This window comes from Tyto alba, unplaced genomic scaffold, assembly GCF_018691265.1.
Source record: "Tyto alba isolate M040663 unplaced genomic scaffold, T.alba_DEE_v4.0 Super-Scaffold_10, whole genome shotgun sequence".
Taxonomy (NCBI): Eukaryota; Metazoa; Chordata; class Aves; order Strigiformes; family Tytonidae; genus Tyto; species Tyto alba.
Genome location: NW_024881262.1, coordinates 13,640,938 through 13,666,876, shown reverse-complemented (window position 1 = coordinate 13,666,876; position 25,939 = coordinate 13,640,938). Strand labels below are relative to the sequence as shown.

General features: G+C 45.0%; 1 protein-coding gene across 15 annotated transcripts in view; it reads right to left on the bottom strand.

Annotated features, from left to right (window-relative positions):
- Positions 1-11,100, bottom strand: part of LOC104361937 (interleukin 1 receptor accessory protein) — a 48,712-nt gene extending 37,612 nt beyond the window's left edge. For 6 of the 15 annotated variants that reach the window (XM_042798381.1, XM_042798418.1, XM_042798391.1 and 3 more), the window contains exon 1: positions 10,342-10,556. Coding sequence is in view for 5 of the 15 variants with exons in the window: in XM_032986860.2 (XP_032842751.2) it covers positions 10,694-10,722 (29 nt within the window). In the remaining 10 variants the exon portion in view is untranslated. Of the gene's footprint in view, positions 1-7,223; positions 7,284-10,341; positions 10,557-10,693 lie in introns of those variants that run through there. The other 9 variants (XM_032986850.2, XM_032986852.2, XM_032986848.2 and 6 more) reach the window with 6 other exon arrangements.
- Positions 11,101-25,939: the final 14,839 nt, after the last annotated feature.

The window sequence follows — 25,939 nt, the reverse complement described above, 5'->3', positions numbered from 1 at the left end:
CTCACACACAGCTTTACATCCAGGTCTACAGAGTACCCAGAAGAAGGAAAAAAACCCAAACCAACCAACCAACCAAACAAAAAATGGCAGCAACAACAAAAAAAAGCAACCCACAACACACCTAAAAAATCTGGAAACAGTCTTCTCAGTCAGTGGCTCAACCAGCTCTTTGCCAGCAAAGGACATGACACCAGGCATCCAAGGTGTCTCCATTTGTGCATCACCCACCCATGTCCTTCCCTGGCCTCCTGCACTGCACATCCAGGCCAACAGCTGCAGTCTCCTAGCTTTTTAATAATTACTTTTTACTAAATCCCCAACATGGAGATTAACTCAGCAGTGTGTCACTCCAAGGTCACCCCAGAAGGTGGTCCCAATCTATTTCTCCTTCAACACAGCAGCACAAACTGCAGAAGCAAGACTAACCTTCAAAGAGCACCAAGAGCTGCCATGGGCAGAGCAAACAGCAGCCCCATCTTGAGCTCAGAGGCTCAGGGAAAACCAGGGAGACATTCATTAACAGTAAGACATTTCTGGGGGCTTTCTTGGTAGTACAAGATTTGCCTCTGGCAGCGCCAATGTTTGGGACATGGAGGCAATTGCCAGGCAGGGAATTTGTAATCTGCTATTGGCATTTACATCTCCTGGCGTCCTTTTGGCTCAACAGATTTAACACTAATAATCAAAATTCAGAGGAAGAAGCCCTTTTTCCTCCTCTCCAGAGAAAAGGAAAAAAGTGCAATCTAGATATGTGGAGAAGAGTGTGGGGGGCTTGAAAAATATATCTGAAGAAAGTCAGTTTCCCCTCCTTCCCTTTGCAGCTCTCCTGGGTTCCTCTCAGGGCTTGGCAACGCAGAAACGCTACAGATCTTACACGCTGCTCTGCTGGAGCCCAGGGTGCTGCTGATTATGCTCTGGCAGCTGTTTAGCAGGCAGAGCATGCTGCATTTCATACATTTAAAATAAACCAGCTCAATAATCTGTCACCTCTCTGAAATATATGAACACCTGGACATGACAAATAAACAGCTGGGACTATCACCGAGAGATCCATGGAGTGGGCTGAAGAGGGGCAGGTAGAGCCACAGCTATGAAATCAAACAGCATGGATTACAAATGCACACACACTGGCCACCGAGCAGTTCAAACACCAATCTACAAGAGCACTTCTGTGCTCAAGCAAAAGGTATCCAGCCAAGATAGTCTATTTTTTAAGCCTGAATAGCCAGGGAATGAAAAGCCTCCAACAGAGCTTCAAAGAGATCTGAGACCTTCCATGAAGTCAGACACAATGCTTCTATTTTGGATGGTGATGTTATAGTTAGAGCTCTGAGAAATACCCACATATTGCGCTACCAGAAAATAAACTGATAAACTAATCTTTGCAGAGAAAAAAAGAAATCTGCAACCAACATGGCTCAAAGACCTGAGGAGACTTAAGGAATCTAGAGCAAGATTCTTCCCTTGCTGGAGGAGTTCTGATTAGCTCTCCTGGAACACCTGGAGACATCTGAGAACAAGCATTTAATTTATACATTCTGCCTCCTGACCTTCTTAATGGCTTTTAGATGTAACTCCACTGCCCTCCTAAGAGGTTATTCCACTATCCCTGTGGACATAGAACCAGGCCCACATTGCCCAACAGATGCACGGCAGCAACCCTGAGCTAGCTCAGCCCAAGTCTCTAAATCAGAAAATCCAATGCAGACTCAAGCAGGTTTATCAACTGGGCTTACTGCCTTTTGCAGGACCAGCCTGGGACTCCTGAACCCAAGAGCAGCTTTCCCAGAGGTGGCTCCTCGCAATCCCACCCTGGCACGGTCAGTGCTCTGCAGCCCCACTGCACATCCCCACTGTCACAACGGGCTGCACCCAGCCCCACTTAGCACTAGCTGCAACAGGCTCTCAGCCTCAAAAAATGTTCAGAGTTTCTTAAATTCAAGCCCTTGTGGCCAGCTACATACCTGCTCTTTCACTCCATCCCCTCCTCCTGTAGTCCTCAGTGATGTAGACCAGATTCCTAGGATGGCTGCTCTGTATTCAGCCAACACCTTCCCCTTCTTGTTTCTCCAGAGATGGACACAGCAGGAAAAAATCCTCCAAGCTCCACCATGCTCCAGAGCACATCACTGTGTCTCACTCCCCTTTCCAAGGATCTCTTCTACTGTGCTATTGCCACAAAATCCCCAGGTAGACTGCAATGTCTCCAGCACCACTAGCAGATTTACCCATGCTGTTGCCAGTGGTAAAGACTTGACCTCCCACTCTCCCTGCCACATAAGAGGAGGATTTCCTCAAGTGACTCTATGTATCCTGGGATGAGCAACATACTCAAGGGTAAAAGCAAGTCAGCTGAGTTTTTCTTTTTCAAGTTTGATCCACACAGTGTTTCCACACCTGGCACTTATGTTAATTTAATTGCATTTAGCCTTATAAGAAAAAGCAAACAATAGTAAGACATGAAGATGCTTCATTCCTTCTCCTCCAGCTCAGACAGGCTGCTCCATAAGTGTGCTTTACACACCAATCCACAGCAAAACTTAAAGCAATAGAAAAAGGAACAACAAAGGCACCAAAAGCCCAGGGGCTACCTGTCTCCCCCAGGACGATACCCCACTTACAAGCAGTTCTCTGGACATCCTCCCAGCCCTCTCACGGGCCTCCACATTCCCAACCCACCCCCGTGGTCCTCCTGGTGACTATCAGAGCAACTTTCTTCTGTGTGTCTGACCATTCCTGTCCAGCACAGTACAGCTACGCTCTGCAAAGAGGACTAGAAAAACCTGGGCACAGACAGAAAAAAAAGAAGGAAAAGAGAAACAGAATGAAATAATCCTTCTCATGTCACGTGTATCACATTTGGTCCCCACGTCTCTAAAATTTCCTTCTGCAAACATTAGGTTGCACCATCACAGGGAACTTGCTCAGGCTCTGCCTGCACTGACCCTATCAGTGCAGCTCTAAATTCAACCTTCAAACAATGGCACCCTGAATTTTCAAGTCCAAGAGCCTCCTACAAGAAGGCCTGCTGTGTGACCCACATCATCTACACTGTGGGAAGGCTGAGAGGGAGCTGCAGGCAGCTGTATGCTGTGATCGTCAACAATATTAATTATTTGGGGAGAATATGATTGATCTCATGAGGGCAATGAATTAATTTCTCCAGCTGAATGACAAACAAAAGGCAATATATGCGCTGCTGACATTTCCAAAGGCTATAAGGAACAGCGACAGGAGGAAATACTGCTATGTGTTAAAACCCTGATGCAAAAGGCCAAAAATCTGAAAAGTCTCCAAAATTTTCATTTCTGAGCACTTTCAATGCCAGGAAGCAGATGCCTTTATATTCTCAAATCTGTACTGACCCTAGCCCTGGGCTGGCTCACCTATTTGTATTGAGAGGAAGCAATTACTGAGTGTCTTTGGAAAGTTGGGTTGCATTTCTCTCTTGCTCTTTCACACTTCTTAACAGCTACAGAGCTGTTGCACCTGGTGGACAAGGTGGGGGGGGGGGGGCACACAGAAAAAAAAGCTGAGAAAGGGGAAAACACTGCTCTCCTGGGTAGCCACAACCCAGGGCTATTCAGCAGGGCTGAAATGCCAAGATGTAGCTCCCCTGGGCTATGGGAGAAGAAGAGGACACAATAAGCCTGGAGAAAATAATTTCCAGCTCTCTGTGGCCCCAGGTCAGGGGTGTCTGTGTGTGTCCAACTTCCAAAAGAGACAGAATTAAACAGCCTCACTAAAGTCCACCTAGCAACATGAGAGAAAACAAGGAAGGTGGAGAAAGGTAAATGCACTGAGGCTGTGGCTGTTTTTGCAGGAGAATGGATGAGGAGAAAATACAACTCCATCCATGGGAATGTTACTCCAATAGAGTCTGAGTTCTGACACATTCTTCAGTCACCCAAACCCATCAGCCCTGTCTGGCTCAACTGCAACCAGTACAATGTGCTAGAGCAACACATTTTGGGACCTGGCAGCACACCTGTGCTCATTCAAAGAGGCTGGGTGCCCTATAAACCCTTCACAGCCTGCCGACATCATCATGCTGGGCAACAACACAAACATCCTCCTCCCATTAACCAGATCCCTCCTTGTAAAAAAAGGGCTGGGAAGTGTCTGTTCTTGAAGGAAGAGGGGGGAGGCAGCTATTTCTCAACAGAACAAATCCAATTATTTGTATTAGCATGAATTTGTATGGCTCTTACTGTCAGAATAAGTGTTTTCTACAGATCACAGAGCTTTGAATCAACAGATTGATGATAAATTCATGTAGGTGGGGCCCTGGATGTTACTATGGTAAGGAGGTAAGGTTGTTTTACTTCTAGTTCCTTGTGAGATTTATTTTTTGCAATAGGTCTAACCCCAGAAAAAAGTAACTAAAAATTTGGGCTCCCACCACTGCCATTTACTATACTCCTGTAAGTCTCTGAGGTTGAAGATTTTAAAACAGTCTACTAGTTTAGGGTAGCAACATGAGTTTCTGGTTAATCTACATGAAGGCTACAGAGACATCAATCACCAACTGTAGTGCATGAAAAATTGTAGTGCCTCCCTGATAATCAGACATCAGAGAGCTTATAAACGGCTATCCCCCAAACTGAGCACATTAGTAGAGGTTTCTGAAATCTGTGCCTCTATTTCCCCAGACACATTTATAACAGCCTCTCCCCACAGCTATGCATCTTAATGTCTCTAAAGTGCTTAGAGATGATGAGATTAAAGATAACATAACAAGTGCAAGGTATAGATTAATTCCCTGAGCTCAGCAGTCACTGGAACTGATGGGTATAAATGTACCACATACCACCACTCAAAACTTGGGTTCTGAGCCTGTCTTAAATAGTAACTACTTAAGCAGCAGTTCCCTCGGAACAAGTCGTCTTGGAGCTAGTTGGCTGGGCACATAGAGCCCCAACAGGCAGGAAACACAGAAATGCAGTATACTACAATGAATAAGGTCTCCAACCTGTTCCTATAGAATCTGGTAGTGGGATTTCAACTTGTCTTGGTAGGAATATGACAGAGCTATTCCGGTTATAGCAACTAGCACATTAAGAGCACGGCCAAACATAATTTGAAAAGCTATTTCCATTTCTGTTTGGGTCTTTTTGTTTTGTTTTGTTTTAATGATTAAAGATCCAGTTTAAATATTGAAAGGAAAACTTTAAATTGAGCAAGATAAGTTTTGGCTTCCTTCCGAGTAAAAGGCAAATCCCAAAACACTTCTGAAAATCTAACAGATGGGAGTTATTTTTCACTCTTTAAAAGTTTCATTCCTTTGCACTGAGATTAACTGTAATTAGCTCTTTATTTACATCTAGGACAAAAGGTAAAATGATAAAGGCAACTATACAGGCAGAGATAGACCAAAAAAAAAAAGGCAAAAATTCTCTCAGAGAAGAAAACGTCATGTCTTTCTCACCAAGCAGCATAATTGTTATAAATATATAGTTAAGCAGTTCCACAGCATCCTGTCAGCACTAAGGATAAACATTTAGGTCACAGTGTGCAAGCTTTTACATATGAGTTGATCAAATATATAAGATTTAGTCTCTGAACATCTGAAAATATCACATCCCTATAAGTAGACAGGATCAGACCTAAGACAGTCAAAATACTCTATTACACTTTTATTTCAGTCATGCAAAACTAGGAGAAAAATAAACAAACAAACAAAAAAAACAACACACAGCAGCTTTTCCAGTTAAAGACAAGGAGATATTAAAACTTTTTCCTTTTTTTTTTTTCTTTTCCTTTTAAAATTGTCTTCTAATTCTGATAACACCTCAGCTTAGTAAAGCTGAAGAGGCTTCTTAAGTATTTGTGCAAATACATGATTCATGTCGTATCTTTGCCTTTCAGTCGCACACCAAACTCTGAGGAGCTTCACGCGAAGATAACTACCAGCTTTTTACCGTTGTACTTCCAGGATGCTCCCAGCTTGCACCCAGACAGCTGACTGACCCGTGGCCACGCTGGCTGAAGCTGAAGACCAGATCCAAAGCTTCAAGGGTTAAATAGTAAAGCTTGCCTAGCCATGCCCAAGCAAGCTGTTAGCAATAAAGAGAAGTAAAGGGCTTGAAGGCAGTCTAAAATGCTTCTGAACCAACTGGACACTCTCCCATTACAGCTCAGGGATCCGAATACCCATGATGGATGTGGGATGGGAGCTCATGAGCATCCAGTTCTCCTTCCAGGCATGATAATACAGTCTCCTTTTGTGGACATCTAAAAAGAGCTGCAAAGAGCTGGTAGCTCTTGATGACCCTGCTCTGGGTGGGATTTCCAAGGTAATAGCTCTCTGGCACCTCCCTGGTGTTCCCAGGAGAAACCACCTACGACTCCCCTGATTCAGCCCAGGATTCATGACAATCTCATTCTCTGCCCCAAACAGAGCTTTTAACAGACCCTTTTTGTTATCATATGTAAATCTAAAAAGACTCAATAAGAATCAACATAACTTTTTCATAGAAATATGGAGTTGGAAAAGACAGAAAGTCCAATCCCAGCACCAGGAAACTTGACTCACTGCAAAAGTTATGGACCGATATAATTCGCCTCATTTCACTCATACGAGAAAGTGAATCGCTCTCTCTCTCTCACACTCGTTCCTTCTCTTTTCTTAACACTCTCAGAGACTTCTATCTTTAGCTAGTTATCTTTGCTGAAATTTTCTTAAAACTGTAATTGGATAATCATGCAGACTCAAGGGAAACCTGTGTCAGAGGAATTCCTGGGGATATAGCCCCCATTTGATGAAACTGAGAGTTGCTAAACTGACAAAGGACTAACTAAAGATACAATTCTTCACTTGTAGTAGAAATCCTGTTTAATCAGCAACTATTTTTAAGGAACCCTATAACAAAACATGTACACTTGTACATTCATGTTCCTGTATTTTGTTTCCTGTCAAATAAGGCTCTGATTTTATGAATATCATTATCTGTGCATGTGTCTCACTGGGACCTCTGAGGTTGAAGGTAGCAAGCGCACTAGCTAAGACTGAAATTCCCAAAAGGATAGGCACTATTTGAACTACATTTCCCCAAATCAGTTTCCTTTTTGCAATCTCTCTGAGCATACATGTGTCTTAGTCGCATGCAAAAGCCCTACACGCAACAAAACTGCGGCTGAGAAACGCGAGATTAGCCTTCTGGTTTGCAAAAACACTGGGAGGGGGTGGGGGGGGAAGGGTGTTGAAATCCTAAAATACCTACCAAAAGAAGCAGCTGTTTTATTCCAGTTTAGCAGTGACCAAATCCCAGCCGTGCGTTTTGCTGATGGCAGAGCAGAACAAAGTGGTTACAAACCGTGGAGGGAAAGAAACCCACCTACACATGGGCCCCCCGAGCTACACCCAGGCTGCAGAGCTGGTGCAAGAGAGGAGGTCAGCTCAAGCGTGGCAAACATGACAGCCAGCGTTGCCTTCCTTCTGCTGTGCATCTGGCCCACCTCGCGCAGCCGGAGGAGCATCACCGGGTACAGAGGTGCTACCGGCCAGGCTGCATCAGCCTGGCAGCACAGAGGAGATGGCTCTTGGTTCTGTTTATAGGGGCAGTGAAACCCCTGAGCTGTGTCAAGAGAAAGGCAGGGGAGGAAGGATGAGAGCAGGCAGTATCTGAACTGTGAGCTCCACTGTGGGAAGTGCTTCAGTTCCAAGATAACATAGTGCTGTTCAGAGATTTCAGCTTATATAGTCTTTTCCATATATCTATTTTTATTCCTGAAGCATTCCCCATTGCTGTACTATGAAAAGAAAGACTGGACAGCATGGATGCTCACATATATGTGAGCACATTCACACACTGGTTATAATCTTCCTAACTGTCCACCTTGTTAATACAACCTGTGCTCTGAGAGCCAAGCTGGGACACCTCCTCTCTCACAACACCAGCTGCAAGGGTTTTCTTCTTGGCAAGTTTTTGTAAGTCAGAGTCTTGCTGAAATGAGAGGGCATTTGACAACAGTGGGGGACCCAGGACAGATGGGGGAAGGAATATGAATCATGTGTCTGCCAAAATAACCAACCTAAAAATCCAAACGTAACAATAAGTGAGAAGAAGAAATAAGAGAGCATGTTCTGGCCTCTTATTCTGAAAGAGTTAATTGCTTCTTCCCTAGTGCAGGCATCTGGCACATGCAGGTCTTGAAGGAACAAAGCTGAGACAAACTCTCTCTGCCTTCTCTTTCCTATATGCATATTTCAGAGCTTAAAATTATAGCAGCGGGGCCAACAAAGGGGCATTTCCCATACCTCCATGTATCCAGGCACCATCCAACCTGCTGCCACACTGCTCTCCCAGCCCTCTGAAGTCTCTATGTGAACCTAGGTGTTCCTGCCAGGCACTTTGAGGTAGCACTACCTGACCCTGGGTATGATCCTGCTCAAGCCCGGACCAGCAGAGTACTCATCCCGGCTGCACACTAGCTAACACTCAGATGCAGGATACCTGCGCAGAGCCCTGGAGGTCTGGAAGGAGAGAGCCCAGAGGTGTTCAGACACGAGCTTTCCTTCATGGACTCTGGAGGGACCAGGCATGGGCAGACCTGAGCAAGCACAGCTCTTCCCGTGTAACACACAGACACTTTGAACTCAAGCTACATTCAGCAACATGGAAAGACAGTCACCGGGCTGTGTGCGTGTAGACCTGCCCTCTGCCTGGCTCAGAGGCATCATGTTAGAAACATAACCTCTTACCCTATAGCTCCCCACTTCACCTGCATGAAGTGGCTCCCACGTTCCCAACTTAATGTTTCTTGACCATTTTGGTGGTGCACACACTTCCACCAGCCCAAGTCCTCACAGCCTCAATCTCCACATCCCTCATCATCCTGCATTCTTAACTGCTCCTACAAAGAAGGTATTCCCAGCAACAGCAACAACTCTATATACTTCCAGGAAAGGAGAATATCTGGGTGTTAGAGATTAATCCTCACCGCTTGCCCTCCCCTGCTCACCCCAGGCAGGCAATGGAGGCAGAAAGCAGGACCCTTCACAGCACCAAGCCCTCCCACCTGAAAGCCCTTGGGCTGAAGTGATGCTCTCCATGAAAACAGGAGGCTTTTCCTGCAAGGAACACAAAACATGGAGTAAATCTTCTGGAGCTGCCAAAAGCAACCTGTTATAAATGGCCCTCTAAGTTATGAGATATGGACTCTCCACAGCACAGTTAATAAATAATACCCCCACAATCCTTCTGTGTGTGGAAGTGTAAGTTCAGTGACAGTTCTGCTTACTCAAGAGGGGCCACAGTTAAAATTGCGTGAGGAAAAGAGTATTTTTTAATTACATAGCTTTTTCTTTTTTTTTAAAAAAAAAAAAAAAAAAAAAAAAAGATAAGGAGCTTGCTGCAGCCTCCCAAATCCAGAAGTAAAAAGCCTTCCCTAGGACAACAAAACTAAATGTGTGAAACTAAAGCCATCATTTTATAAGAAAAGAAGATCTGTAAAGAAAAACAGAATTTTACCCAAGCATTATAACCAGCTATTCACAAAGCAGATGCTAGGATGGAAAGAGAGGGTGTGCGTGTGAGAGTGTATTTATAATCCAGTTTACAGTAACATCCTAAGGCCCTGCAATCAGGATCCTGTTGTGCCAAGCAGACACACTCCAAGAAGCCAGCCCAGGCCGAGGAACAAGCACTGCCACTGTAATGAAGGGAAGCGACACTGGCACAGAAAAGGGCCACCTGAGGCACTGGAAGCCTGATGGCCTCTTCCCCCCCCCCGCCCTTCCTTTTCAGGAAGCATTCCCACCATCCAGTCTCCCTCCAGATACCCCCTCCCAAAATGCTTCGCATAAGCGGGCAGTTGTCCCCAACAAACACGCAGCAAAAAGCATCTTGCAGCCAGCATCTAATCGCTTTAAGGCTGTTTTCTTGGACGTGCCTCTTCCACTTTATTTTCCCGCTGAGGCTTAAGCCTGACCCTTTCCATTTCAAAGATCTGACCGACAGCAGAAGAGAACAGGTATCAGAGGCTCACGCATTTGCAACGCAAATGAAAATTAAAGTTGCATTTGTCAGTGCGGGTAGTGCTCTAGCTAGGAATATCCAGATTTCCCTGGCCCCAAGGGAGGGAATTCCAGCAAAACCACCCCGCATCGCGGGTACCGCCGGCGCGGCCGCGGAGCAGCAGAGACCCGCATCCGCGGTCCTGCCTCTGGGCTCAGCCCTGCCCTCGCCCCGGCTGCGCCCTTTACCGAGGGACAGCCGAGACGTCCCCGGGCTCCGGCAGCAGCACAGACGCCACAACACCCGCTCTGTCCCCTCCGTCCCCGCTCCCGTTACCCCCGGCCCGGCGGGGCCGGCCGCGGCCGCGCACGTTCGCTCTCACCGCGCAGAGCCGCCTGTGTCCGGGACACGCCGCTGCCGCGGAGGCTGCTCGGGCTCTCCCGAGCGGTTCTTCCTTTTTTTTTTTTTCCCCCCCCCCGCCGGCCGACGAGCGGGGGCAGCTGCCGGCGCCGCCGCCCGACTCTTCCCGCGCACCCTCGGGGCTGAGAAACCGCCTCCTCCGCCAGAAACTTTCCCTCCGAGTGCGGGGAAGTTCACGGCCGGGGCGGGCCGGACCGGACCCCGACCCCCCCCGCCACCCCCGCTCCGTGCCCCCGCCCCGGCGCGCCGAGGGGCCGCGCCCCCCTCCCGCCGACCGCCCGTACCCCTGCCCGCCCCCACGTAGCGTGGCTCACCTGAGAACGCGGAGGGCGCACGCAACCATGTCCCACGCGTCGCGCTCTCCTCTTCCTCCTCCTCCTTCTTCCTCCTCCTCGTCCCCGCCCCGCGCTCGCCGGCCGCCCCTTTCCCCACCGGCGCCGGCCCTGCCGCGGGGAACCCCCCGAGCTGGGGGGACCGGAGGGGGGGGGGGGGGGGGGTGTGTGTCGCTCCGGGGAACCGGCAGCAGCGTGTTGGGGGAGGGGGTGGGCCAGGAATCCGCTCCGGCGGGCGGGCCCGGAAGGCGGGAGGCGGCCGCCGTGCTCCGCTCGCAGTTTGCGGGGTCCGGCCGGGAGGGGCCGGGGGACGCGGCCGCGGGTCCCCCTCCCGGCCCGAGCCGCGGCCACGCCGCGTCCCCCGGGGCGGCCAAGGGGCACCCGGAGCCTTTCGGGGCTCGCCCGGCTGCCTGTTTCGGTAAACCGGGGTGGCGTGCGCAGCCCCGCTGCTGCTGCAGGCCCCTCCGCTCTCTGCAGGTCGCTTGCTTCCCCCCCCTCCCCACCACGGGAAAGCAAAGTTTCCCACTCTCCCCTCCGTGGTGGGCTGGGAGGGAAGGATTCGCTGGCAAGAGCCGTGGCACTGCGATGCCGCCTCATCCCAGAGAAGCGGCACCTTTTTGCTGTATCGCTGCCACGGATGCAGCCCGGATGAGGCTGAAATTTGTTGATGGGTGAGGAGCAGGCACCTGAAACAGATTCCAAGGGAAATGCTAGTGAGGCTTTGGAGTGGAAGAAGAATCTGCAGAAATTTGGGCTGACACCTTCTCCTGGAGAACATGGCCAGCAATAATCAGTACAGCCCCTAGAGCAGGAGTGCCCTTGCCCCGCTCAGGAAAGAAAGTGCTCTCTCAGGTTGGTCAGGAGGCTCTTCCATCCTGGCAGTGAGTGACTTGGCCTTATTCACGCTTTTGTCACCTCTGGGCAGCCTGACAGCAAAGCGATACGTCGGGACACAAAGCCTGTAGTGCTAAGGAAAATCTCGTCGGTTCAAAGTGCTGCAGCACTTCTCAGCACTGTTGGCTCCAACAGTTGGACTGCGTTCAATATTTCAGTCGTTATCCCCAGGTGGTGGCTCCAGGATATCTAGGAGACCAAATTTCACTCCATCCCATGAAGCTCCTCTGCAACAAACCTGCCCTGGAGAGCAGGGCCAAGCCAGAGTGCTTGGCACAGCCTCACACAGCCGCCGCTGGCACACATCTCCCTGTCTGCTCTGCAAGGCCATGTGAGGCATCACTGCATGCACACTGCTGCTGTGAAGGGGGGGCCTTGCCCTCATCAGCCCACCCCAGCTCATTAAGGTGGGCACACCTGAAGCTCTCTCCTACCCCAAGGAAGAGCAGCTGTGGCCTGACTGTGAGTGACCCAGGGTGTGAAGGAGCTGCAGTGGCAGGCCAGCGTTCCAGCAGGAATAGCTCTTCCACCTGCCCTTTTCTCCCCTTCCCAGGGTTCTGGCACCAGCAAAATTAGGCAGAAAGTTTCTTATCTCAGCAGCTTTCATGTCCTGGTGGTGAATGCCCTTGAAAATCTGCCTACTTACCTTGTACTTAGAGTCAGTTTTACTCAAACCATCTCTAACCCAAATCCATCCAAGTATTAAACTAACTTGTTAAGGCAGAGCACTCTGTAGACTAATTTACCGCACTCTTAGGGCAGATTAGTCTGTGTTTTGCCCCATGCTACCTTCACAGCTCCAGGATCCAAGCTATCTTCTCTGGAGCTACTTTAGGTATCTGCATACTCAGCTGCATTACTGAATATAGACAAAACTGGAATAGCAAGGCACATTTTGTGAGCTGTATTTTCCAACATACTTACAGAGAAATATGTGCTTAAATTCTTCTGTTGAAACACGACAGTCCACTTTTCTCATAGAAGATGAAATAACAAAAGGATTGCATATTTTAGTCGTGATATTTAATGCAGCTGTGGGAGTAGCTCAGCTGCTACTGTGATTGTTACAAGAATTAAATAATAATAATAATGATACTTTGTTCTACGTAATATCTGCCATCCATAGATACAGATCTGGGATAGGACATGTCATTATCCTTGTTTGGGAGGATCCAGACACTGTTGCAATACTGGTAATGCAGGTTAACAGTCATTGACACATACACCCTGGGAAATTTGTACCATTTCAAAATCCTAGCCTGTCAGTGCAAATTAGGGTCTTTAGACCAGTGTCATTAATTCTCTCTGATTCTGATGGAAAGTTTCAGACTTCATTGAAAGGCTCATGAATTAAGGCTCAAGATCAAGTTTCCAGAGATTGTTTTAAGGCTATGGCTGATAGCAAACCCCCAAACCACACCTGCTTATTGTATTTTCATGGGAAAGGTTTCAAACTCTTTTTGTTTATAGATGGAAAGAATCAGCAATTCCCTCCTGTAAAATAAGGATAATATTGCTCACTTGGGCTCAGTGCTGTCATAAGGATTATTTTTGTATTGCTATTTTTTCTCCCATCCTCCCTCCACACTTGCACATGCTATTTCTGTGCAGGTTAAAATGCAACACAGTTACACCCTAGAGTGAATTATACTACAGTTTGAAGAGCTATTCAGTAAATATAAAACATTTTTTAAGCACAAAAAAGCAACATTGTGTCACAATTTTTTGGGCAGGAGCGAAGAGTAGCATTACTAAGTGAAACCACAGGGGGGACTTAAATAGCAGAGGAATGTGTTGGTGTTTAGCCAGGACACTGGAGCTGCTGGCATTGCAACTGCTGCGAAAATATTCCACAGATCTCCAGTAACAAGTGGCCAAAGGCCTTGATTTGCTGCCGTTTCATTCCCGTTAGGCAATTTAGAGCTAGAAGCACAAGAGCAGCCTGGACCATACGTCCCTGTTCCCTGCCATGTCAGGCACAATGTTGGATTTGGTCATTTTCATGAAATGACCGTGCTCCAACTTAAAACAAGATTGTGTTTTCTACCCTTTACTCCTTCTAGCAGATTCTCCCAGACTGTCCATGTCCCTGACAGTCAGGAACCTTTGTGTCATTTCCATCATGAGTTTATTCCCACATATTCTGGCACAAACACTGGCTCTGATTTCAGTAGCTGTTTTGCTCACTGCTCCATACTCAGGTATTTTTATGGAGATGGTTCTTGCCTCCTTTCCCCACCCTGAACTACAGGACTGGCTTTTCAATCTTCTTTCCTAAATGACTCTCAGTTCCCCTCAGACGTCTTCCATCCGTTTTCTCTGGTTTCAGTTAATCTTAAAGTGCATATGGATGACCAAAAGGAGTTACAGTATTAAATGGAAGGAGGTTTTACTGATGCTTCACACAGTGACATTATAGTCTCTGTCTCTCACTGCAGTGTCTCACCTGGTAATCCCCAGATTGCATTTATCTATTCGCAAATAAGGTGTAGTGGTGATCTCATATTTCTCCTCCATTTCTGCTTGCAATGATGAATTCCCAGACTGGATCAGAAACTTGTTACTATTCCCTTGTCAGTTCCCAATTCTCCTGTATTTGTCCCAACTCTCAGCCTGCACACAGTTTTCTGATTTGTTTGTTCTTAGGCAGCATTTCTGATACTGGGAGATCAAGGTAGTTTCATAACCTCTAAAAGACATGTTCCTGCTTGTTACTTTACTCACACCCACCTAACCCATTTTTCTTCCTTCCTAGTTCAGGAAACAAACCCTAGACTACATATAATTATAGTCTGTGTAGTTATAAATGAATGTGCCTTCTGTGTTTTACACCTACATTTTAACTGGCATTGAGAAGAGCACGCCTGATAACCTAACATACAGGACACAGAAGAAACAGGAGAATGACAGACATTTCTAACAGCAGCACATGAACCTCCCATCTGCTTCTGCCAAGGAGCTGATGTTACCCACACACAGGTGTGAGGGCTGAATATTTTCTGCTGAGACCATTTTCCAGAGAGACAACGTGTGCCTGGCTGTGCAGGCACGCATGGCCTTCAGACAGGTACACACTGCTCATTCACCAAAATGCATGGGGAGTTGCAATGGTATCTCTGTCAGGTGAGCTTGACTAACACAAATTGTGTATTCTTTGCCACATTGACCGTGTGCAGACTAGATCTCAAATCATTTCGCTCCCCACTGAGGCATGTTGTGTGAACCTCTATAAAAACCCTGCACAACGAGGAGGGAATGGAAGCACAGCTTCGTTAAAAGTTCATCTATGTTTATTCCTGAGGATGTAGCAAATAGCTGTTGTCCATGTTCATGTGCTAAACACCATTAGTGTCTCTTCCTCTGTGTTACCATGGTGGTAGGACTGCTAATGCAAACTGTTCTCAAATGGAAACTTGACCTTATATGACTTGCACCTAAGTCCATTCAAATCTCTGTCACAAATGTTTTGATACAGCCTAAGGCTGGAGATATTTTCCAGCCCTATGAATCTGTGTTTCATACAAACTAAAACTATTTAAAATCAGTGATGGAAAGGAATATCTTCTCATCCCGCTAAAGGCTTCAACTTTTGTCAGGTATCTGACCCACAAGTACCGATGTTAGACACGGTTTGTATTTAGGATACCTGAGCATCCTTCTGCACAACACATTCAAACACACCAAAATTGTATAAATTGCCTAATTGTGGAGTTTGCAAGGATACTTAAAGTGGCTTGGCATTTCAGTTGGACAAGACCATCATCTGCCTCAAATAGTCTTTAAAGAAAGCATCTAGCCTGGGCATTAATTATCTGCAGCTTACCTCGCTTGCTCAGTGATGCTAGTGAGAAGCAGCAGGATGTCAGCAGATTAATAAAGCTAGATAGTCTGAATACAGACTTGGTCGTCTAGGCAATTTCCTACTGCTGGGTATTTCTTCACAGAGTGGTCTCTGGAGCTGTTTTCAGACACCTTGCTTCTCTAGCTGATGGTTCACTGACACCACTGCAAAAGGGAAAAAGCACTGGGGTAACACACTTTTTCCTGGGTAAATGGAAACATTTAAAAGATTGTAAGAAAGCAGGAAAAGCTTTAATACATCATGGTTTTATCCTACCTAATTGTAAAAGCTCTTTCTGTCTTGTCATAAGTTTATACAGATGCTTTCGTGCTTTAATAGTTTTTCAATAGTCTTTTTTTCTGAACAAACCCCAGTTTTTCTGACTAACTGTCCGATGATGAATTGCAATGGTTATGGAAAAAAGAGAGCATCATGTCTGGTGAATGAAAAAAATTCCATTAGCACATTCAAAAGCTTATTATTATAATCAATAACAGTTTACTTTTTCCTCTAAAAATGCAAGATCATTCTGCAGAATGGCCTTTTAAATCTTTGATTTCACATCAGCAGTGATGAAGCAACATTAACCTTTAGACTGTCGGTTTATCTGTGCATAAGTTAAGGATATCTTAAGGGAAACAATCCTTTTGTGTAACTCTTAGAAAGGTTACACAAGCAACAGAAGATTTTAAGAGCAAACTCAAGAAACTGCAGAAAACCTTACACAATTGCTGGAGAGGGCAGCTGCAGGTTAGCAAGGCCCTGATATGAGGAGATGCTGTTACTTGCCAAAATTGGGAATTCCTCCCTAACAGGCTGGCACGTTTTATCCAAAGGGCAGGATCCTCTGCTCCTGTTAATCAGTGCTGCGCTGATGGAGGTGTAGCAGTTCACGCTGGTGGAGATTTTTGGCAATGCTGAGCACTGTGGTTAGGCAGAATACCCATCTGCACAAAGAGTGATTCCTGGCACCCTTGCAGCTCATTTCCCAGGTTAGTGTATTTCCAGGCATTTGAAAGTTCCTTTCTCTTAATAGATGTTATCCATCACTATAAAAATGAGTGTAACAGATGAAGCAGAATGGACAGTTTTGCTCTATCTCCATTGACCTCACTGGATTTACATTAGAGAAGACTTTGGAGTAATAAATTTGCATTTGCACAATTACTAGGAATGTGCTGTATTTCCTCCCACCCTGACTGCTATTGATTTTCCAGGTGCCAGATCAGCACAATGCAGCCTCATGCAGCTGCAGTGGACCAGCTCTGGTAGCAGGATCAGGGGGACATGCTGGCCCTGTGTCACAAGGATGGTGCTGCTTGGCTTCTGCTAAAGGCCCACCCCACCCCTTTGTCATTACCTCCTGAAGCACCAGGGAAGAAAGTTTCTGGAGCAGCCTCCCAGCAGCCTAATAGAGTGATCAATTTTTAAATGGAAATTGGTATGATTATAGATGTCATCATGAGCTCTGTGAAAGCAGAGGGAAGGACTGGGGGATACTCCTGGTAACTTCAAGTCCTGCATTGCCATATCTATCTTCAAGGGAAAATCTGAAGCCCTTAAAACTATCTCCTTTCCTGTAGCAGGAAGAAGGATTAAGCCAAAATTTTCAAAGGTGCAATAAAAGTTATTAGCCTCCTAGGGCATAACAAGATTGGGCAAAGGTTTCTGAAGGAATAAATGAGCCACAGGAATATTTCATTAATTGTAGATCGTACTCAGAGAATAGCTGTAAAGATTAGCAGAGGAAGTATTCAATTTGTATGAAGAATGATGAAGGGATGCTGCCTGCATGTGTGGGTACAACCTACAGCTCTCACAGGAACATGGGTACCTTGAGGAAAATGCTTTGGTTAGGGCAGTTAATTGCTGCTAAGTAATTTGACAAAAAAAGACTGAATTAAGTAAACGGAAATTGGATAGATGTATAGGCAGCCTTAAGACACAAGCCACACTTACGGAAACTTTTTTTTTTTGGAAGCAGATCACCCACCTGCCTCTTCCTTATGAAATGAGAGATCTTAAAGATCACTGAAGAGGAGGGAATCAAGAGCAACGCATTTGTTAGCAAGTCATAAATTTACAGGGAGAAAGCGAGGGGAGCAGAAAAAGAATGAACTTGAATTTCACAAGGGCAAGAGGCACCCTTGAACCCCAGCAGTTGCTTGGCTCATGGCAGAGAGCAATCAACTGGGAGATGCAAAGTTGAAAAGCAGCATCTGACATGAAGTTCACAAGTCGTTAACCAGCGATGTAAAGATGTGCTCGACAGGCTGCAAGCTAAGTGACCTCCCAGGTTTAACACTTAGTCTTCATAATATGCCGGAAATACTTCTGAAGAGAGTAATTGGCCAAAAGGAAATGAACAATAAACTCTATGATGGAAGTCAATGTTTTTGGGAACTTTTATTATTTTTTCAGTTAAATTTCTCTGTATTATTATTTCTCTGTGTATAGCATGGATGAAAGATCCTGGGTGAACTGAAGTCCTCTGCCCATCCTAAGAAGGCTGAAGTTAGAGCATATCTCAAAACAACGTTGCTCATCCTGGTAAACATAATATCTTCATCTGATCTGCAACAAAAGGTGTCCTTTCATGTTTGAGCCACTCAACTTTTTTTAAAAAAACATTTTAAAATACTTTAAATTTGCATTTTTTTTTCTTTAAGATTTGACTTCTATTTCAAGCACATTAAAATTCTCCCCTCCACTCCTTTTTAGTCAAAACTCTTCACTGAATTCTTCTTCAGTTTATAAATAGTTTTGGTCCCTCTAAACCATCATTTTTATGACTTTCATATTTCTGGAAAAAAAGGCGCTGCTGCTATTATTAGTCACCTACAGTCTTCAAGATATTACCCAAAGTATTGTCAAACAACTTCTGTTCCACTATTACTGGGAGGACACCCTATTAAATGGATGTTTTTTCTTTGACCAGTCACTTCAGACAGGTTTCTCAACCCATAGTTGTGCAATCAGTTAGCAAATTATTTTGAAGTTGAAAATACCCTTAGAGGAATTTTCCAGTTTGTTCTCACATGGTTGTGTGTTCCCAGCAGCGTTTCTCTCAGCTGAGCCCAAATCACAGTGTTCAGGTTCACCAAGAATCACAACTGTCCATAGGATGAGCAGATATATGTGAGATCCCACCCCAATGGAGAAGTGCATTGCGTTGGGCCATATTAAATCAGAAAAAAGTTGGTGCCACAGTATGAAGTGGGGAATTTAATGTTTCTGATGCAAATGTGGGTTTATGGGGAGGGAGCTGTTTGGACAAGAGCTGTGACTCCCCATCACTTTCCAGATGTATCTGTGCATAATGTCTGGCTGGAGCCTCCCCTTAGTTCCACTCTCCTGCTCTTGCCACACCTGAGATATAATTACAACCTATGTCATCTGTACTTAAGTCAGGTTGAGGGTATAATTTCTAGCACATTCAAGATCTAAATAAAAGGTCTCCCTTGCAATGGGTGATAGTAGGAAAGGTAACAGAAAACTAATGTCTCCTAGCAAGCCAATTAAATAACTTGTAATCTGGACTTCCTTGTAAGGATAAATATGGGGCTGCAACTCTTCCTTTCCCCATGAACGCTCTCTTCTGCTGGTGAAAAGATGTTTCCTTAAGCTTTCTATCCAGCGAAATCACCTAACCTATCATTTTCAGGCATGGAATTTTTCTGCTCACACATGCTGTCAGTTGTTCTGTGGGGTTATTTCTCATGCAAACCAAAATAGTTCCTGATTTAAAATGTTCCTCAACCTGACTGTTCACATGATAAATGACATAATGGAGTCGCATTCGTTAGCACCAGAAGCAAACTCCAAAATAGAACCAGACAATTACTAAACAAACATTCTGTAATTATCTTTTCTTTCCTGACCAGCTGAAAGATGAAGAAAGCGGCAATGTGTGGAGCTCGTGATTAGAGCTGGTCATTTAGGCAACAAAAAATATGGGATTCAAGTGCATTTCATCAATCAGAGTGTGGAGGGAGCTGCTTTCAGCTGATGGGACCAATACTGTGGCGGATGTTGATTGTTTTCCCTGTGTTGACTCCCACTGACTTCCCTTTTTATACTTTTAATCTGTCTCCTAGATCACTTCACATGGACTCCTCTGACTTATTTTCTTCTACCTTGCATTAATAATTAATTCCATTGATTTTGGTATACCCTTGACCTTCAGCCATTACCAACACTTTGATATAAATCTTCAGACATGTCACAGTATATATTACATTATATATGTTTGAATACTACATGGAGGTGCTTGCAAGAAGGCATGTCCGCATAAGAACTGCAAGAGTCTTTTACAGACCTTTGTTAGTCCTTCTTTGGAGCTCATTAGTCCATTATCTGGTAACATGAGAGTCTTATTCTGAGACACGCCATTATTTCAATTACAGAATGATCATAATTAGACTCTGCTCATTAGGACTTCATCGTTTAGTCTACAGATGGAAACCTGTATAAATCTTAATTAAAAGAAAAAAAATTGCTTGTTGTTTAAACATGAATTTAACCTTAAATAATATCCTACAAATTAAGGACAAGCTTAAGTGCTCTTTTACATGTAGTGAGGGAAAAACCTATTTGATTACTTGCCCAAGCAGAAGAAATGTTCCAGATGTTCAAGGCAAAACAGATCAGAGATGTTGCATCAGCTTGTGAAAGAATTCGTGTGGTTTGGACTCTGGGCTGACACTTCTGCTCTGTGTGTCTCCTCTTCAGTCCCCAAGGACAAGGCTGCCTTGAAAATGTTGATGGGGGAGGTATTTGTTGGCAATGCAGAGGGGGAGCACAGGGTGAGGAGGGCTCAGGGAAGTTTCTGCGTGATGCGCAGGGTGCTGAGCAGCAGGAGGGTCCCTTCTGCAGGCTGGTAATGCTGGGTCCTGCCTGGGGGGAGGAGGGGGCAGAGAGTTTGGTTTCTTAATATGCCATTCTGGCAAACATTTCATCTGTTGAATGAAGACTCAGTCTTTTTCAAAGTGAAGTACAAATTGTTGCTAGGGAATACCCTGAAGGGAACTCTGAAGTTTAAGGATTATTTGTTCAAAATGTTCAGCGTGTATTTACAAACAGCGAGGCATAGCCAACAACTCAACTGCAACGCAGGATGAAGTTTTGTCATGCCTGGAAGTATTTATGATGGATATTATTGTTAGTTTAACTTCTGATGAGCCCTAACAAGGGAGTGTTTGGCACCATGAAGTTTTGCGGCACAGTGGAATGGGGTCACTGGAACAACCATCACGCATGTCCTGGCTAGGGCTTGTTCTGGATAGTGAAAACCAAGCAAGGTGGATTGCTAGACACTTGCCTAAAGCAGCAGTATGTGCACCCAGTGTAGCAGAGCTTGTGAATCCCTCAGGCTTCCTCATGTGCTTGCCTGCAGAAGAAAGGAGACATTGCAAATCCCAAGGGAGCAGCTTTCCATTTTTCTCTTCCTCTTTAGCCAGGTGTGCTTGTACTTCTGGAAGTAGCTAGGTGAGTCCTTTGCATTTCAGTTATATATCCAAAGGGCATGTGCTTTTGTTATTGCTGGTAGCATGTCATCTCTTCCTGAAACAATTATCCAGGCATGAGGTAGATAAAATTTGGTGGCACTATGGATAAAATCCACTACTGCTAGTTTCTGTAACATAATAAGGAACACCGCAGCCTTGCCTTCAACACAAGAAGATTTAATATGCAAAACAATAATTCACAAGGAGTCTGTTTTCTTCTTTCCATTAACCTTTAAGATTAGCCTAGAGAAATGTGGAAGATCAGGACTTTCCTCCTCCTCCCATTATTGTGCTTTGGAACTGTGTCCAGGGCTTTACTTGGTAAAGTGCTAAAAGGCAAAGACAGCTCTGCCTTATGTTGCTTTGTAATAAGGAGTGGATTAAGAATACAAAGCACAGTTACTTCATCACCATGACCTAATGTTGTTCAGCAAATAAGAGTGCTTTGAACTACTTTGAATCCAAGAGCAGAGGGAGCAATGATTGATTCAATCTTTGGTGTTTAAGATCAGAAATAAAGTCAGGGGGATGGTGCCAAAGGCCAGGAAAACTGCAGGAAATATTGACTGAAAGTCACTTCAGGTGTTAGGGAGCCTCTCACCCTCCCAATCCTTAGGGAAAACATTTAATTTTTTAATAACTTTCTTTTTTTTAATCACTCAATAACATCAAAATCATTCTGCTGGCATACATCATTCTGGCCTTCCCGATTTTTATGTGCCTAGCATATTATGCAATTTCAGATCGCATATTATTGCTCAAGGATTCGTGCTTTGTGGTTTGAAGATGCAACACACAAGTGGAAGTGCTAGGGCAGAAGTGGAACTGCCTGTGTCCACCATTGCCAATGCTGAGAGCAGGGAAGGGCAGAAGCACGCAGGGCTGCGGGCTCAGGGCCCACCTGCCCAGCTGTCAGGCACACCAGTATGGCTGGGAGAACTGGGAATTTTTTGTCTTTGAAGATGAATCAAAGAGGTGGAAGCACTGGTCTAAGGTCACTTAAAAACGAATCTGGGGAATTCTGCCTTTTTTTCTGGTGAGTACCCCCACCCTTGCTTCGTGCTGAACCACTCCCAGTGCAGTATATGGTTTTTTAGAAGCCTGGTGCAAGGCATGAATTGGTCAGGTCTTGAGAACAGTGTTATAAAATTAAAACTCATGAAATTGGAAATATAAAAATCAATCAGCTTTTTTATTTCCTTATTTTTTGAAAATATTGCCTGCACTATTTTTTTAGACAAAATTATGGAGTATGGTACACATTAATTTGTTGGGGTGTTTTTTGACAAAAAAAGTATTGTCTTAGTGAAAACCAGAAAATTCTGTCTGTCTTTGCATACAGATGAGTGTTTTCAGCTGTGATTTTCTAACTCCCAATGGAATTAATGAGTAAAGAAGAGCTCTTCGTAATGCATGTGTATATGTGTGTATGTCTGTATATAGATATTATATTGCTTATTTATTATTTATGTTGCAGGAGCTTATTCAAAACATTGCTCTATCTTTTTATTTGAAAATACTCATCTAGAAAAATTACTGATGTGTGTCTCTGCCTTGTCCCTTTCAGTGATGGCTCGGGTCCCTTTCTGTGACCTCACAGCGGGCTTCAGTGCAATGCCCCAGCCTGTGCCGTGCAAACAACTTACTTGGGTACAACACCAAGTAAGTTGTTTCATTCCTTGTGTCTGCTCTAGCCCTCCCCTGCAGTGAATGCAGTGAGGAGAGGCACTCACAGACACGGGGGATGCTGTCCACGGGCCCCGGGGGGGCAGACCCAGCACCGAGCTGCCCTGAGGAAAGCCTCCGCCACTCCCCAGTGAGCCGGGACCTGAGATTTCAGCATCCTGCTGGCAGTGCCAGTCCTCTGAGGTAGCAAGACACAGCGGGCTCTTTTGATTAAAAATAGGTCAAGATTTAATTGAAATGAAGACACATTTTCAGATGTGCAGAAATTTGAACCAGTATTGAACCTTCCTTTCTTTTCCCCCCATTTGATGCTCATTATTTAAAAGATGTGCAAAATTCCCGGATTTCTGGAGTGGATGGTGACCCAATAATATAATGAAGCTCTCCCCTTACTGCCCTCTTCCCAAAAAATTTCCTGAAGTTTTATTCATCATTTCACACATCACTAAGTAAACATCCCCCTTCCTGTCACTGGCCTGACAGAGACTTACTGCATTACTGTGTAAAGCAGAAGGATCATGATATGAAATGCAATACAGAGGCACAGGCAATTTCCTGGAGGTATCTCTGCCAGGAACATGGAAAGCAGTTCAATTTCAAGCATAATGAGATGAATTTGTGAGTCACTTTTATTGAACCTTTTGTGATTTTGCTGTTCTCTCCAACAATTACAAGTCTTGACTAATAAACAGTGTTATTATACATAATAAGGAACATTTCCATGTCTCTGTGTGCAATGTGGCTGGAAAGGGTAGACTTTAGCTTGATTTTTTTAATATTTTCCAATTAGATGACCAGGCATTAGTGTTCAGACCTTCTTTGGTGGAGGTTTCCAATCATGGCTCCTTAGCAACTGAAGTAATGTTAAATTAAATTGATAAATGATGCTCTAAAAAAAAATGAAGAACTCTAGCAGAGAGATTAATTTGTGATGCCCTTTTAGGAAAGATTTACGGGATGCGATGTGCATTTGCTATCTGCCAAGTGCAATTCATCACCTGAGTACACAAGCTTTGCAAAACTGTTTTCTGATGAAGTGTAAAGTTAGATCTAACTCACCCTTCCCAGCTGGTGAGGAAAGATCTACCCCTTTGTTAAAGCTCTTCCTCTCACCCAGGCCCCTGGGAGTCTTGGCCAGCCTGGGAGATGACAAAGCTGTCGCTCAAGGCACAGGCCAGCCATTGGACACTGGGACATCCTCTCCTAATGCTTCCAGTCCTGATGCTATGGAACAACGCTCTCCAGCACTGGTTTCTGCCATGCTGTTCCACTTCTCTTTGTTCACAAGATATTGAACTTATAAACAAAACAAAAACACAACCTCCACATCCCAAACCCTGTTTTATCATTCCTCCTCTGTCCTTTCCTGCTCAGTTTAATTAAAACCACAGTTTGAATCCAGCATGTGAAAGATGTTGACACCAAGCCTATTCATTTTTTGGTGGTGAGAAAGGGCCAGTTCCCTCCACTCAGAGGGCCAGGAATTGTGTCCCTGCCTCCTACAAGCTGGTCCTCCATTTAGGCTTTCGTGTCGGGCAACTCTGAGACAGACCAGTGAGGGGTGGGGGTGGTAGGAACGAGGTTTGGGGTGGACCTTGTGTGTACAGTGCGATAATGCTGTGTCTACCCTTCCAAGCCCACCCTGGGAGGCTGCCTTTATATAGCTGGAGAAGGGGATCAACCCTCAGGCCAGCACAAGGCTGCAGGTGCTTTTTCTGGGATGAGCTCCCCAACCATTTCCATGGCTTTCCTCTGGACTACCCATGTCACTGCCCTGCCATGACTTCTAGCTCCTTCACAGTAAAGTTGCTAGTAAAATGCTACTTGTTTTATACTCTCCAGTTCCCTTCTCTTTTTCACTGATTGTTTTACACTGCAGGCAGTCCTTCTGACATGTGCGCTTAATCAGTGACAGGAAGATGGTTGAATGGGTGAGCACTGAATAAACAGAAAAAAAAACCCAAAATTGGAAATAGGGATTGCCCTGCTGAGCACAGTTCTGGTGTCCTGGCTCCCACTAAGGCCAGAGGAAAGTAAGAGAACAATTATGAGTTATGTTTCTTCTGCACTTCGCTTAGTGTGAATCTAGTTTATGCATCAAAATGGAAAGGCTTTCCAAAAAATACTTAATTGTTCTGCAAATTCTCCTTTTCCATGGTGATGTCCAATTTCTTTCTGAATTGTGCTTGGCTCTTGTCCTCAGTAATTTCCAGCAGCCTTGTATTTCATGGGGCACTTATAAACTGGCTATAAAATCTTTTGATGGGCTTTAAAAGGTTGGATTAAAGGATTTGACACCCGTGAACTACCTGCCAGTTGGCTGCCAGTGCCTTCTAGCTTCATTTTCTTCTGTTGTTATCAAGCAAATTCTTGCCCAGAGAATATTTCCAATTCGCCTTGAGGGTGGCAGTGATTCTCAAAGCATCTTCGGTCTCTTCATCTTTGATAAACACTGAAATGACAATCCCAGGTTGACCTCCATCAAATCAACACATTTACTCCCATGGGATTACACAGTCTTGAGCTATGACCCAATCCTTTCCCATGAAGCCAAAGACATTAGAGATGAAAGCAGCCGCCTCCAGGTTAGTTATTCCACTTCCAGGTGAACTAGTCCATCCTTAGGTTAAGTGGTCCACCTGCTTTCCCAGACAACATAGAGCTGAACTTTATACATGTTCTCCCCTCTCCCTCTTAACAGACTTTATAGCAGGACTTATCCCTGCTTCTTATTCTGCAAGTCTAATCCACAGACTCATGAATAGGTCATTTGCTCCTGAAGTCACCTCTTGCCTCTCATGACAGTTCTCTGTGATCTTTCCCTGCTATGAACAATGACTCACATTTTCCAGTATCTGTACAGAGAAATAGATGCCCATGGAGTCTATGCAGCTCAAACCTTCTTACTGGTTTGAAAACACAGTCTTTCTAGCAATATTTGCCCAACAGACTGAAAAACACCAGACTATGGGTCATCAGAAAGGTACAGGAAGCCCAACTGACCCACTGACTTTAGTGGAGTGATGTGTTTCAGTGCAATGTTCTTACTGTTCTGTTAAATTTTAGAAAAATACATAAAATAGTCCTAGACTTCTTGTGAGCCCCAAGAGAACAGGTGTTTTGTCATGGAGCAGAAAAAGTCTGTGTCTCGCTCTCACTTTTAATGTTAACACCTGTGAATTCTGTTTGTAATGTTTTGGATATACCATTTTGTTTCCCTTGCTCCATGCTGACCTCAAGCTCTTCAGGCAAGCAGCAGCCCTATCACAACTGGGTATGATGCTGGAACTCACCTTCCTT